This window comes from Phacochoerus africanus, chromosome X (assembly GCF_016906955.1).
Source record: "Phacochoerus africanus isolate WHEZ1 chromosome X, ROS_Pafr_v1, whole genome shotgun sequence".
NCBI lineage: Eukaryota > Metazoa > Chordata > Mammalia > Artiodactyla > Suidae > Phacochoerus > Phacochoerus africanus.
This window is the reverse complement of record NC_062560.1, coordinates 86,208,150-86,224,081: the sequence shown is the minus strand read 5'-3', so window position 1 is coordinate 86,224,081 and position 15,932 is coordinate 86,208,150. Positions and strand designations below refer to the sequence as shown.

The window sequence follows — 15,932 nt, the reverse complement described above, 5'->3', positions numbered from 1 at the left end:
GGGCTTGGGGCTTTCCCGGCTTGGCGCGGCGCGGTGCGGCGGCATCTGCTCCACCAGCACTTCTTAAACGTACAGTTTATTTATAGGGAGCTAAATTCTCCTATGGGGTGGGGTGAGGGGCATCGAAATGTGTCCAGCCCTCTCGGAGACTCTGTCCCTGCGGCACAGATCCCATGTGATTAACAAGCATCAGACAAGAGTGAACCGAACCGGGCAGGGGGCTCTGCTTGGCTGGCTGGGGGCGGGGGGTGGGGGGCACAGCGCTGCGTCTGCCCAGGAAGAAGTGATGGAGGTGACGGTCCCGGGAGGATGGCTGCAGCGGTTCTCAGCTGAAGTGAAGAGTCACCGGCCAAGAACTGGATGAATGACGACCATCTCTGGGGCGCTATCTTCCCTTTTTTTCCTTCCAGTACCGGAGAAGAACAGAGAAAGACAGACAAACTGACAGACAAACCCAGGGCGAAGAGACAAAGAGAGAGGAGGGCGGGGGAGAGAGAGAATATGAATATGAATATTATATTCAATATATGAAGATATGTGAGAGAGATAAACACGCCGAATCAAATCCTCATCTTTCCTGCATTCTCTACAAACAAGAGAGACGCGTAGTTCCTGGGGAGGCTCAGCAGTAGCGCCAGCACGCCTCTCTCCCTGCTCCACCCTGCCTTCTTGCCTCTTCTTGGCCTGCCCGCCAGGCCTCCCCAGACTCTTGCCTTGGCTCCGCGAGTCGCGGTACCACTCAGTCCCGCCAGTGTGTAAGTTTCTGACTCGCCCCGCCCCGCCCCGCCCCCCACCCAGAGCATTGGCCCCGCCCCAAGCCCGGAGCCCGCTGAGTCGTGCGCTGATTGGCCAGCGCCTGGCGTAGCCGGGCTCGGCAGCTCGGGCTCTCTCCGGCTCTCTCCAGACTCCACGGCCAGTAGTTTGCGGCATCGGGAGGAGCAGCAGCAGCAGTAGCGGCCGCGGGGAGCGCAGTGGGGAGACGGCCGAGCGGGCACAGACGGCAGCACGGCTCCCGCGCACCATGCCCGGCTTGCTTGGGGGGCACTGGCACCCGCGTGCCTAACCTGGCACGGGCCCTTGGCGCGTTGCGCTCCTCAACATTCTGGCTGAGCAGATTCATCGGAGATCAGAAACCTCCCATCCCTGCTCGCTCACACTCCCCACTCATATTCCCCACACCACACACTCGCTCTTCCTTTCTCTCACACATTCACACACAGCCCAAGACCGAGAGCGCGAGACCGACCTCGCGAGTGCGCGAGCGCCGGGGAGGGAATGAGCCCAACGCAGCGCGGCCAGCGCCTCTCCAGGAAGATGGAATCAAGAAGCTCTCGCAAGTAAACTTTGGCGGCGACGGAACCGTCGACCGTGGCAGCTGCTGAGGCGGACCCCAGCGACATGCGACTGAGCTAGGAGGGCTTCCTCCCGCGGCGGTGGCGGCGGCGGCGGCGGCGGCGGCCCTCGGAGCGACACCCCAGCCCAGACAGAGGGAGGAGGAGAAGCCCCCGGTACCCGCGGCGGCGGCCCCGCCTCTCCTGGCCGGTACTGTTGTCGCTTCCTCTCCCCTCCTCCCCACTCCCCGCCCCCCCCCCAGGCCATTGGAAAGGCCGGGACTTTTATTTTCTTAGACAAATTGCCATCGCCCGGTTTTCACAAACTTGACGTGGAGACTCGGGCGGCGCTGATAACTTTGATTTCCGAGACGCAAACGCCCGCAGTCCAACTGCTCTGTGGGGGTGATTCCGTGTCCGCCTCGGATCCGGGACAGACGCACCCCTCAAGCTTTCCGAAGCCAACCACAGTGCAAGGGAGCGCCCTCTCGTCTCCGCAGCCTCTCTCCCCTCCCCCTTCCTCTGCCGGCTGGGGGACTGCCATCCTGCTCAGCCAGATAGTCGGGCGGCTGCGGCGCTTGACAGCAACTCAAACTCCCTCTTGCGTTTCCCTTTTCTCCCCAGTAGGCCTCGAAAAGGCCAGCGTGGCCCCCCCGGACCCCAGAGGGCGCGTTCCAGGCGGGTCCTCTCTCCGCAGTGAGCCAGGAGCACTGGGGGGAGGTCCTTGCGCATGCCAGGTGCACCGACAACGCTCTCGCCAGCCCCAACGCCGCTGCGCCGCGGCGGGCCGGGGAGTGCCTGAGAGGCTGTACCGCTACTGCATACCCCGATTTCGCTCCCAGTGCGGTCCAGACTTAGCAGCTCGTCGACTCGGCCGCTCAGACGTCCTCCCACCCGCAGCCCTGCGCCGCTGCGGCCAGTCGCGCCCGGCTAACTTTGAAGGGGGAAAACTGAGTAGCCGGGCTGGAGGGAGGGGGCTCGGGGCCGCGCGGTGCTCCCTCGGCCCCCCGGAGCCCCCGGGCCCCCCGCGAGCCCCCGCTGGGTCCGTCGCAACCTCAGCATTGGAGCCGGCGCGGGTGTCCCCCCCGCGCCGCCGGGCCGCCCTGGGCGGGACTCCTCCCGCGGCCTCCGGGGCCCTTGGGCGTGCGCAACAGGCGGCCGGAGTCGGCGGGAAGCTGGAGCGCCGGCGGCGTCGACCTCGGAGGGGTGTGGAGAGGCGAGGCCAGGCAGAGCCCCGCGCAGCCATGGAGTCACTCCTGCTGCCGGTGCTCCTGCTGCTGGCTATATTGTGGACTCAGGCGGCAGCCCTCATTAACCTCAAGTACTCGGTAGAAGAGGAGCAGCGCGCTGGGACGGTGATCGCCAACGTGGCCAAGGACGCGCGAGAGGCGGGCTTCGCACTGGACCCACGGCAGGCCTCTGCCTTCCGTGTGGTGTCCAACTCGGCTCCGCACCTGGTGGACATCAACCCCAGCTCGGGCCTGTTAGTCACCAAGCAGAAGATAGACCGTGACCTGCTGTGCCGCCAGAGCCCCAAGTGCATCATCTCACTCGAGGTCATGTCCAGCTCAATGGAGATCTGCGTGATTAAGGTGGAGATCAAGGACCTGAATGACAATGCGCCCAGCTTCCCGGCGGCACAGATTGAGCTGGAGATCTCGGAGGCGGCCAGCCCAGGCACACGCATTCCCCTGGACAGCGCCTATGACCCAGACTCGGGCAGCTTCGGTGTGCAGACGTACGAGCTCACGCCTAACGAGCTATTCGGCCTGGAGATCAAGACGCGCGGCGATGGTTCACGTTTTGCAGAACTCGTGGTGGAGAAGAGTCTGGACCGAGAGACGCAGTCACACTATAGCTTCCGCATCACTGCGCTCGATGGCGGCGACCCACCTCACCTGGGCACTGTTGGCCTCAGCATCAAGGTGACCGATTCCAATGACAACAATCCGGTGTTTGGAGAGTCCACCTATTCCGTGAGCGTACCAGAGAACTCACCTCCCAACACGCCCGTCATCCGTCTCAACGCCAGCGACCCAGACGAAGGCACCAATGGCCAGGTAGTCTACTCCTTCTACGGCTACGTCAATGATCGCACTCGAGAGCTCTTCCAGATTGACCCGCACAGCGGCCTGGTCACGGTCACCGGTGCCCTAGACTATGAAGAGGGCCACGTGTACGAACTGGACGTGCAGGCTAAGGACTTGGGGCCCAACTCCATCCCAGCACACTGCAAGGTCACTGTCAGCGTTCTGGACACCAATGACAACCCCCCTGTCATCAACCTGCTGTCCGTTAACAGCGAGCTGGTGGAGGTGAGCGAGAGCGCCCCCCCGGGCTACGTGATTGCACTTGTGCGGGTGTCTGATCGGGACTCCGGCCTCAATGGGCGCGTACAGTGCCGTTTGCTTGGCAATGTGCCCTTTCGGCTTCAGGAGTACGAGAGCTTCTCCACTATCCTGGTGGACGGACGGCTGGACCGCGAGCAGCACGACCAGTACAACCTCACGATCCAGGCGCGCGACGGCGGCGTGCCCATGCTGCAAAGTGCCAAGTCCTTTACCGTTCGCATCACCGACGAGAACGACAACCACCCGCACTTCTCCAAGCCCTACTACCAGGTCATTGTGCAGGAGAACAACACGCCCGGTGCCTATCTGCTCTCTGTGTCGGCCCGAGACCCCGACCTGGGTCTCAATGGTAGTGTTTCCTACCAGATCGTGCCGTCGCAGGTGCGCGACATGCCTGTCTTCACCTATGTCTCCATCAACCCCAACTCGGGCGATATCTATGCGCTGCGATCCTTCAACCACGAGCAGACCAAGGCATTTGAATTCAAAGTGCTGGCCAAGGACGGCGGTCTGCCCTCGCTGCAGAGCAATGCTACCGTACGGGTCATCATCCTCGACGTCAATGACAATACCCCAGTCATCACCGCCCCACCCCTGATAAATGGCACCGCGGAGGTCTACATCCCCCGCAACTCCGGCATAGGCTACCTGGTGACCGTTGTCAAAGCAGACGACTACGATGAGGGTGAGAACGGCCGGGTCACCTATGACATGACGGAGGGCGATCGCGGCTTCTTTGAAATAGACCAGGTCAATGGCGAGGTCAGAACCACTCGCACCTTCAGCGAGAGCTCTAAGGCTTCCTACGAACTTATTGTGGTGGCCCACGACCACGGCAAGACGTCTCTCTCCGCCTCTGCGCTTGTCTTAATCTACCTGTCCCCTGCTCTCGATGCCCAAGAGTCGATGGGCTCGGTGAACTTGTCCCTGATTTTCATTATAGCCCTGGGCTCCATTGCCGGCATCCTCTTTGTCACTATGATCTTCGTGGCGATCAAATGCAAGCGAGACAACAAAGAGATCCGGACCTACAACTGCAGGTAGAGCCAACTTTTCTTTCTTTCTTCGACTTGGGTGAATAAGGTGTCTCTGTGAGAAAATCCCAGTGTTTTTGTTTCCTATTTAAAAGCATGCACCTTACTTACAGCGCTTCTTTTGGGGGGTGGGATGGGGGGAGAGAGTTTGTGGCAGCCCAAATTGATCAATTCTTTTGATCTGACGATTTGCTGGAAGACAATCATTTACCGTTTGAATGGATTCTGTCACATAATGATGATGAGTAGAAAAGCAATTATCATTTTAAAATTTGCACAGCTGTTTCCATGAAGCTAAGGCAGAAAAAAATTTATGGAGGGGGGAGGGAGAGGGAGAGAGCCATAACTTTATTTGGGGGCTGCAGTGTTTTGGGGACAGATTTTGAAAGGAAATTGAGTGCTGGCTGTTTCCCTGTCCTGTTGTGAAAAGAAACTCTGAAGAGAGCTTGTGAGTGGGAGTCTAAGGTAGGAAACAGAGTTGGAGGAAGAGAGAACAAGAGTGTGTGGGGAAGTAGGTGATTAGTGGTTGTGTGTGTGTGTTCTTGGCTTGTTTTGTATCCAGTCTCCAAGCATCTGGCTATGTGACGTGAAATTCTACCAGTTATCTATATATTTTGGAATGTCTGGTTGCTGGGGTGAAGATCAGGCATCCCAATAAAGGACGTGACTTTTTGCATCTAGATGTTTCACTAAATATAGCAATCTTCTGGAGTTGGTGGTGTTTTCCTCTAATGTGGGACTCTGCTGTGGCACTAAGAGCGGATCCCTACCAGTGGATGTCACTATGTTACAGTTTCCCTTGAAATGTGTGCAGGATATGTGAGTTCCTGTGAGAGGTGAGGGAGGGAGGGAGAGAGGAGGGGGGCAACATAGAAGTGTGGAAACTGGAATGACATGTAGTAATTTTTTAAAAAAAAGATTTCCCAATAAGCACTTGGAGGGTCTTGCTGAAGCAAACCCTTAAAACTGGATAGAACAAATACGTCTAAGTATTTCTAGAATCCAATATCCAATTTAGGATAATACATGTAATTTTGTTTCCAGCAGTGTCTCATCGAAACGGTTGAAAAAAAAAAGTTGTTCCTTTAGTTTGCTGAAAATGAATGATGCTGCTATTTCTTCCCAAGGTGTGTGTGTGCTTTCAACACACCTACACATCCAGTGTGTCTTTTGTGCCATCTGTGCTCGCATGTTAATCAGTCAAAATATATTCCTGTAGGTCCGATTTGTATTTGACACCAACTGAAATGCACACTTCTGTGAATCAGAGCCCCCTGAATATGTAACAGCCATGCAATTATTGTTTCCCTTTTACTATTCTCTGCGTTACACAAGTTAGTAGACAAATGCTAACCACACATGAATATCAATCAGGTGCCATAAAAGAGCAGCTGCAATGCCTCATAAATGCTTTAATCCTGTTACTAGCGAAATGGCCATGACTTTCTTTCCTTCAGCTCCGAGTCATTTCAGATGGGAGAAATGGAAATTAATATTGCTCTTACCTTTGAAACCTGTGACTGCCAGTGGCGATTTTTATAGGAGAGAAATGCAGGGGTCTATAAAATTTTATTTACATGGAGATAATGATAGAGGGGATTCTTTTTAAAGCCATTTCCTCAGCATAAAGTAAATGCGTAAAGACTCTTTGCTTAATGAAAAAGAAATCAGCTTGAAATAAAGATATTGAAGGCTTTGCCACCTCTTGGTGATATATGACTAGAAGTGAGAGGCACTTTCTGAGAGCTTGCCAGGGAGATCATTAAACAGGGAGAAGAGTGTTTGAATTGGGAAAAAAAAAAAAAAAGCAAATCTCAGTGCTCTCCAACTTTACTCATATGTGTGTTTTGCAAAGAGCTCTGTTTCCTGTGCTGGTTTGGGATTAATGAAGTACACTTTAATTAAATAATTGGTCAATACAGAAAGGGCTGCGCAATGAAAGCCTCAGCTGAATCATTGGACGGGGCATTGCCAAACTTACCCATCATGGGTAAACAAAATGATTAGAACTTCCCATTGATTCTAAATAGATTTGAAAAGAAAAATCAACCCCAGTCCTGGGCTCTCTGGAATTTTGTCTGCTCCTGAGCCAAGGTAGCATCAGCTTGCCACCACTGCAAGTCTTCGGGAGCACAGAGGAGAGGGGTGAGGGGAACGCAACTGCTCAGCACTAGGAAGATCCCAGGGATCCAGCAAGAATGTGCCTCCCTAGATAGGCAATCTCCCTGTCTGCTCAGACTTTTTAGAAACCTAAAGTTCTAGAGCTTGTCTTTCCCTGTATTAGGCAGAGGTTTGTTCTCAGCCTCTGCAGAGCCTCTTCCTGGAATGCATTCATTTATGAGACTTGCGAGATGATCTGCACTTGCTGCTTGATTTGGGCTCCCTTTTTGTATTCAGACAATTAGCTTTGTGGAGTGAGAATACAGGCACAGGCTTTCCCTTGTAAAGATCAACCTGTATTATTTATTAACCCTATTGTTTTGCTGATTATTGCTCAGAAATTGAATTTCCAAACAATAAGCCGAATCATTATGTGCAAAGTAATAAATGATCTTGAGAATCTGGCTGCATTTAAATGTATTTCTTTTGACAAGTCTCTTAATGCTTGGTGTCTTTGGTACACATTGCTGGGTCTGTGTCAGTGTTAATTAAATTGAGCTCTTTATGTTCCAGTTGCAGCACAGCTGCTTGTAGGTACACCTGAATGGAGAAGGATGCTGAATGCACTAACCTTTAAATTCCTTTGCAGTAATTGTTTAACCATCACTTGTCTCCTCGGCTGTTTTATAAAAGGACAAAACAGCAAGTGTCTGCATTGCATCTCGGTTTCTCCCATTAGTGAGGAGCAAGACAAAAAGGCTGAGGAGAAAGTGAGCCTGAGGGGAAAGAGGTAAAAAGGCTTTTCCCCTCATTCAAATGGGTTTGGCTATCAGATTTCTTGAGAGGTGGGGGTGGGGTGGGGAGTTGAAGGGAGCAGGAATAGGGCAGGGGGAGGAGGGGTGGAGGAAAGGAGCTGAGGATTTGGTAAAGGATTGGGTCTGATCTACTGCAGTTCAAAGCTGATCAGGTCCGTCATCAAGGAACTTGAGTGAGGGTGTTCACCACTTGGCAGTTGCCTGCAGGAAATGGAAAGGGGATTGTTTTTTATTTCTTTCTATCACTTCTATTAAATTAGGACTTGCTTCTTATTTCACCCAGGAATTCCTTTGGGTTCCACGAAAGCTCCAGATTTGAGCATTTCCATGCTTTCTCTCCCATAGGCTCAACTTTCCCCATCCCACACCCTTGTTAAATGGTCACTCACAGTGAGAAATTCCAAATCCAAAGTGTAGAAGCCTTTTTTTAAGGGGGGGAGTGGGAGGTTACTATGTGTAATATAAAAAAACTTTATAGCCTTCAGCTTGTTTTCATATGTAAAAAGCACAGGGAGAAACTCGATGATGTAATGCACCAGAATAAGAAGCTGGAGCGGAGATGGGGTGCAACCCTCTGGGGTGCTTAATGTTTATTAATCGATGCATGGTTTGGGAGGGCGTTAGCGATACATGCTGCCTTTTCTGTCACGTAGAATCGCTGAGTACTCCTATGGGCACCAAAAGAAATCAAGCAAGAAGAAAAAAATCAGTAAGAATGACATCCGCCTGGTACCCCGGGAGGTGGAGGAGACAGACAAGATGAACGTTGTCAGTTGCTCCTCCCTGACCTCGTCCCTCAACTATTTCGACTACCACCAGCAGACCCTTCCTCTGGGCTGCCGCCGCTCTGAGAGCACTTTCCTGAATGTGGAGAACCAGAATACCCGCAATGCCAGCGCCAACCACATCTATCATCACTCTTTCAACAGCCAGGGCCCCCAGCAGCCAGACCTGATCATCAACGGCGTGCCTCTGCCCGAGGTGAGTGCAGCTAAATGGCTCTGTGGGGTCCTCCCAGACCTCTTTCCCAGGCTGCTTACTGAACCCCATCATCCTCTATGGTGGTACATTGCCTGACAGGGGTGGGGAGAACCTCTCTGACCAAGCCCATTTGCGCAGTCAGGGTTTTACTACCAGCGCATCTTGGGACAAAGGGTAACTCAACATATTGGGCCTTTGTAGGGATGGATGTTGGGAGTGGGAGCTTAAGGTCCAAGCTTTTGAAATACCCGTATGGTATTCTGGCATAGTATGAATTCGCTCCACCTGTTGTAAATACGCATGCTTGCCAGCCTGTGGTACTCCTATTCCAGTTGAAGTGTCTTAGTGAGAATCAAGTAGTCTTAAAGATGGATGAACCCTAGGATGCTTGGGGGCCAGTTTCCTAGTGTGAGAGTGATTCAGCTTCCTGAAGCACCCCCTTTTGCTTTTTATTTGGTCATATACACCCTTTGCTGAGAATATGGATGGGCTAGTTAAAGGAAGGCAAACAAAAACATAAAAAAAACTTGACCATTTTTCAGTAGTTCTTATGGTGACATTTGACAAATGAGGAGGTTGAAACTGTCACTAATATGGAAATTTCGGGAATTAACCATGCATTTGAGTTAGCTGTTTCTCTTTATTGGGAATGAATGTTTTCAAATGGAAGCATTTTTTTTTTTTTTTTAAATAAAGACACTATGTGGTCTGGTGTTTGCTGGGTATTGAAATATTTCAGGGTGGTAGGGTAATAAGGTGGATGATGGTGGGTTGGTGGCTGGCTAAAAGGGTATAAATAACAGTTCTTGAGTTAATTTCATTTTTCTTTGACTTGCTTAAGTCCCTCTTTGGTTGGAAATTTGATGCACTGGGAGGCATATGCCCTCTTCTGGGCCACTAATGAAAGGAGTACTGTATACTTGGAGAGCACTTGACAACCGTTGTCTCCTTTGATCCTTACAGGCAGGTATTTTTATAGATTGCCCTTCAGTAGATGATGAAATGGAGGTCCAGACACACTAAGGGACTTGTTCAGACTCACACAGCAGAGAGGACTAGATTACAGGGCTCTATAATTCTGGCGAGTGCTGTTTCAGGGACACTTTCCAGCCTGAGAAGTAATTCAGCCTGCCGTACCTGGGCTGGGATGCAGATAAAATAGCCTCATAGTCTTTGTATCAATTTCATAGGGCAAAGGGTTTTAGGACCACTTTCATTGACTGCTCCTCCTAGTTCCGGAAAAATATTTCTCATTGGAATTAATGGAAGAAAAAAGCAGTGATTTGAATGAAAAGCTGATGATCTTCTTCCAGCGACAGAAACACCAATAGTGTCAATCTATAAATCTGTAAAGAAGGATTTATGGAAAACCCAGTATTAAGCTGGGTTGGCTCAGTTATAATTATGAATATCAGTGAATACTACTAGGAACTAGATCCTAGACTTTTTGCACGACTACTTGTGGACCACCAAGAGTTTAGCAATGGAGAGGGAGAGGTAGTGCTATGTAGTGAAATCAGATAGACTGAGATTTTGCATCTGGGGGACACGTCTTGCTATGGAATCCCTCTGAGTTTCTGTTTCTTCATATACAATGGGCACATCTATCATGCAAGATTGGTCCAAGGAACAATATGACATGTAATGTAAGGGGTGTGACACATAGGTGGCCTCTGAATGATAGATCTCCTCATTAGACAATAATTGGAGAATGCTGTTGTCATAGCCTGCACACCTGAGTGTGACTCCCTAGGCACTTACAACCGAAGAGGAATTTAGGCTGGTTCTGTATAGATAAGACCTACAAAGTGGTGTGGTTAGAGCACTCATACTGGACTCTTAAACAACGAAAGTGAAAAATGCCAAAGTGTGGGTTCAGGTGCTGCCTGCTGTTGCTTGAGGTGGACAGAAGCACTTAATCTTGAGGGCTTAGTGATTTTTATGCAGTCGATTTAAGGCACTAGAAAAAAGTAAGCCCTAGTGTCTAAGGGATGCTTGGAGAGGGCAGGAGATACATGACTGTGTTGGCATGGTTCACCTAAGATCTTGGTGTTCTTTCTAAGATTCTCCCATGGGCAGAATGAAACAAAGTATTGCTTCAGTTATTTAGAAAAGCCAATGGAAGTCTGAATTCTGATCCTATTTCTGACTCACAAAGCCAGATGCTCTCTCTATTTAACAAAATCACACAGATCTCATGTCTAGGTAGGGCTAGTCTGGGTCAAGACAGCACAGCATATTTTAGGAACAGTGTGTATGTCTAATACGCAGTCCTGGAGAGTTCAATTGATAAACCCATTCAAAAAGGGAAGAGACCCACTCATGGCAGAGAATAAGTCAAGTCATTTACCCTGCATCTGTCACAAAGTCCTGCATGGGGAACATGATACTTTTTCTTTTTTTTCCCATACCAGAATCCCCTGAATGTGGACTAGGCACGATGCTTACAGTGAAATGTCTAAAAGCACAAGGATGATTGATTCATACATTCAACTAATACTGTTGAGTATCTATTCTTTGCAAGGTTCTTCTTTAGGCTCTGGTGTTAGAGAAATGAAAAAGGTGTTCTCTAATCTCAAGGAATGCACATTCTAAAGAAGCAGATTAGGAAATAGGTGATTTGCAGTGTGGAATGATAAATGCTACTATCAGGAACAATGGGATATTCTCCATTACTAGTACAGTAATATCCTAATATATTTCCTACCTTTTCTTTATACTTTTCTGATTAGTTAATTAATCCATCCAAGAAACCAACATTTATTAAGTAATTATAGCATGAAATGATAAGTGCTACAATGTGATAAATCTTAGATTCTGTGGAAATTTCTGTATTAAATCTTGTTAAGGCATGTATATTTTTCTCTATATTCTTTCATTAAACCATTCTTTTATTTGTTCATTAACTCAGCCTAGGAGCATCTATGGCATACTTAGAAGATGCCAGGCACTGTACAACTTGCTGAGGATACAGAAATAAAACACTTGATCCTTGACCCCAGGGAGCTATAGGGAGAGAGTCAAGTAAACAGGTCATTTCAATTCAGGGGAATATCTCTTTCCTGAGCACATGTTATATTCTTACTTGCCAGACTGGGACCAAAAGTCACGACACATTATGTTCCTCTGCTAGGCTACCTTGTGACAAACTCTCTCCTTTCATTAGCTGCGGAGTCAGTTGCAGGGTTTACTGGGCCATAGGATTATAGAGGAGTCAGAACTGCTTACCTCACAGAACTCCATCAAACTTTGAAGTTTATCACCATGCGTTAGATCAGATCAGCAAGCATTGTTTGAGTGTCTACCATGTGGTCAGCTGTGTGGCAGGTACCATGGGGATCCCAGATAAATATAAGATGTAGCATCTGCCTTCAGAGATCATAGTCTAGTTGGGGTGCTAAGATCAGCCACATGATTTCCCTGTAAGCAACACAAAAAGTTTCTAATCATGAGTCACTTTGCAGCCTCCTGCACTCCCACACCTCCTTCTTGGCAGCCCTGCCATCATTTATACATAGATTTACTGTTGAGCTCTCAAGGTTTGGGGCTGATGTGAGAGTAACTTTTGCATCAGTGTGCAGACCTAGACACATCTGAACATTCTTGGCTTTTGGAACTGAAGGGAACGTGACTTTAAATGCAGGTAGGAAGGTCAAGGTAAAGGGAAGGGAGCATTAGTCTAGAGAACTGGAACTCAGCCTTTAGAATTACAGAGACCATCTTGCCTGGAATTCTCGATAATCATTTACCTGCCCTTTGATGTTGGTCAGGAAATCAGCTGTGTGGATTTTGTGGTTTTGTATACAAATTTGAGGCAGGAACATGGAGGATGCTTTTGCTGTTTACACAAGACTTGTAGAATTAGTGATGTCGGGTATCTCTTAAGTATTTTAAATTGAAGGGGGAGATTTGCTTTCCTTGGCATCTTGGTTTATTTAGTCCATAAACTTAGAGTATATGTAAATTAATACATATGAGTGTGTGTGTGTGTGTGTGTGTGTGTTGTGTGTGTGTGTGCACGCGCATGTGGGTGGGTGGGTGTTAGGGGTGGGAAGAGAGTGAAGAGAGAGGAAAGGAGGTTGAAAAAAATAGAGAATGGAAAAGAGAGAAAGATAGTAGTTTTGTCAGTTTGCTAAGATTTTTCTAAAATTATTCCAGTTTTTTTTTTTTTAAGGCTCCTCAGTATGGCTAATATTTTTTCTTCCAATCTTATGGAATGGAGGCATGCCTACTGGGTGCATCGGTATTAGTCCTTTGTACATCGGCATTCCTGCATTACCCTTTTTGACACCCAGGCTGTGGTCACTGTTGGAGAAGGAAAATACAACTCGTTTCTTCTGCTGGTAATGAAGACTTGGGTGGGACCTCTTCTTGCCTTCAGGGGGGATAAAACACCCAGTCTCTGTTGAGGCATTTACAAAGTTTAGTTTTTTAATATTGAATGTTTCAGAGCTGACAGCTCTAAGGAAGTGACAAGGGGCAAGAGCTCCCAGATTTCTAGTCATAGGTGAATAGGGATTGCGATTTTGGTTTCAAACTCCATCTTGAGTTCTCACTCTTTTATTTTTCCTCCATTCACTAGCAAACTGGCATCTTTGATGTGAGACATCCTGAGGGTATGTGTATGCTCTTCTCTGGTCACTCACACAGCAGTTTCATAAGTAGCAGTGTAGGAGGAGTGGAAGGCTTTGCAGGACAAGGATGTATGTGGCAGACCAAACTTGAATGCTTCCAATTATCTTACCAAAACTCTTAATGCACGTTATCTGAGTGCAAATAATGAAACTAAAACATCAGTTAGGCTTTGAAGAAAAATAAGAAATAGCTCAGCATGCTTTGGTCCCTCAAAAGAGTTTTAAAGTTAGGGATTTGCAATGATTTGAGTGAAAACTCTGAGCTAAGGAGCTAGAAAAGCAGCCAGAAACCTATTAGATGTCAGATTCAGAAGTCATTAGACAATTAATAGGTACAATGAGGCTGGTTTGGATGGCAAGTTAATGACACAGATCACCACCTCCAATTAAAACAAACCAACAAACCCTTCAGTGAGCATTTTTCCTTTTACTTCCCTTGTTACAACAGGGTCTTGGAACCATGTAAGTCTTATCCCTAAGGGTCAAAAGTACCCCTCAGGCTGCAGAAGGAAACAATGGAAAACAGCACAGCCCTCATCTTTTCAAGGCTTACTCCAGCTTTCTTTAAAAACAAAATCAAAGGCTCCACTTTTACTGAGAGACACTCGAGGGCCACCCTACATTACATTTTCCTGCCCAGTTTCGCATCTAGCCTAGGTAGCGCGTTTCCCAGTGGGGATCCGCTTGCAAGATGTGTTCCAGAATAAACTGTTCCTCTGTCGTCTCCATGCAACTGCTGCAGAACTGAGTTAGTTTACATTAGTATTTGCTAATTTATTATTATCATTCCTTATTGGCAATTAACTGGTTACCTTAGAGATCACCTCTCTCCCCATACACCTTCACTAAAGTTGAGCTCAGCCAGAGTGCTTGCTAATGATCCTGAGATTTCTCTCCCTAGCGTATGGGAGGCAGGACATTTTCCATAGAGGGCTTAGAGGCTTTGGAATTCCTCTTATCAGAGGACCACCAGTTCAGGGGCCTAGTAGCCCTACCTGGTTTTGCTCTGAGTGTCAGGCAGATTTATAAGGCAGGAGGAGCTGCAGACCTCTCCCTCCCTAACCTTGCCCTCGTCTTTGCTGTGGCTTTGGTATACTGTACACAGAGGCCAAGCTGTGGGGTTGGGGGGATTGCTTGTTAAGGGTTGGAAGACCGAAAAAGGATGAAGTCACCTCCTGGCAAAGCTGGAGTCTTTCAATTATGGTGCTGCAGTGGATCTGAGTCCACTTGGAGCTTGAGATGTTGACCCCTCTGCATGTGTATCTCAGCTTCCAGGGCTTAGGGGAGGCCAAGCTTGGCTAGACTGAATGTCTCAGATATGGATAAATGAAGCCATTTTGCAAGAGGCCTGTGTTATGAGAGGCGGGAGGCTGGCTCTGGATCGGCCATTTTCCCCACTGAGAAGAGGCTTGATTTCTTGATGTGTGACTGGCTGGCCTTTAATGTGAGCCTCATTTACTTCGAACAATTGAGAGGTTTGAAGTGAAAGTCCCAGAGGATCAGTTGTTTGTAGAGGGAAATGCTCTTCAAGTTACATTTCCTCTTTGGCTGTTGTGTAGTTACGAGTGGTTTTTGTGTGGGCTGCATGGTGAGGGTCACCCTGTTTCCAGTGGGTGTACCCAGGCTGCTAGTCCTCCTTGTGCCCCTGCCCCCCCCCCCCCGGTGAACCAGGAGGAAAGTACTACAGCCTGGAGCTGGAGAACAGCCCTGCCAGCTCCAGGAACTTGGCCTCCCATAAGGAAATCACATTTGCTATCATTTAGGGTTTTGCTTAAAAATATTGGCTGGGACTACACAGCTCCACAGCACTCCTGGAAAAGGTGTCAGAAGGGACCAGTATTTCTACTCTATAATCATGAAAATGGAGTTGCAGAGAAGACAAAGACTTGCCCAGGCATACATCATTTGGGGCCAAAATGGACTCATTTTGCTTGATAGCAGTTCTGCTGCAGCTTCAAAGTACTTTCTGTCAAGTAACAGAAAACCTGATTGGAATCCACAGGAGGACCTGTGGCTATGCCTTTGGCCTGTGGTTGTGTTCCTGAAAAGTTGTGCAGCAAGGAAGTGTTTGTTTTATAAATTAGACCCCATGTTAACCACAGTGGTGGTGTTCCATATAGAAACCATGTGGTGGAGTCTTTCATAAAGGAAAGAACCCCTGTGTCATGTGAATAATCAGCTCCTTACTGATTTCCTTTGTAAGTCTGGATTTTTTACCCATCTTGTTTCCTTAAAGTGTAATTCCTCACCTTGGCAAGAATTAGAAAACCTTTGAAAGGTGAGCTAATTCATTATTCCTGTGGATTCTTACTGTTTAGCCTTCCTGGTTGAATCTCACTTCATTAAAAATGTAATTATGTAATATTTAAAATACATGGAGTCTAGAGAAGACAGATAATATCACCCAGATTTAACAAATGTTAACATTTCATATTTGCTCCAGATTTTAAAAAAATTAAATAAAAAGTTAACAGCTATCCTCTTCCCATCCCATTCCTTTCTCTCCAGCCATTCTTTGTAAGTCTGTAGCTGGAAGAGCAGAAATCCCTCAGGAATATTTTTGGTGCTTTTTGTCTTAGCCTCTTGAGCACGCTTCAAAAAAGATGGTTCTTATTTTGCTGCCTCAGGTCCTGAAAACTCCCCAAGTCAATAAGTGTTTCCTCGATTGAGCAGAAGCCTGGGAATT

The 15,932-nt window shown here is 48.3% G+C and overlaps 1 protein-coding gene across 2 annotated transcripts in view; it reads left to right on the top strand.

Annotated features, from left to right (window-relative positions):
- The first annotated feature begins 1,591 nt into the window (after positions 1 to 1,591).
- PCDH19 (protocadherin 19) overlaps positions 1,592 to 15,932 on the top strand; it is a 107,228-nt gene continuing 92,887 nt past the window's right edge. For both annotated transcript variants that reach the window (XM_047765551.1, XM_047765550.1), the window contains exons 1-2: positions 1,592 to 4,722; positions 8,285 to 8,612. In XM_047765551.1, the coding sequence (XP_047621507.1) occupies positions 2,576 to 4,722; positions 8,285 to 8,612 (2,475 nt within the window). In that variant the 5' untranslated portion in view covers positions 1,592 to 2,575. The remainder of the gene's footprint in view (positions 4,723 to 8,284; positions 8,613 to 15,932) is intronic.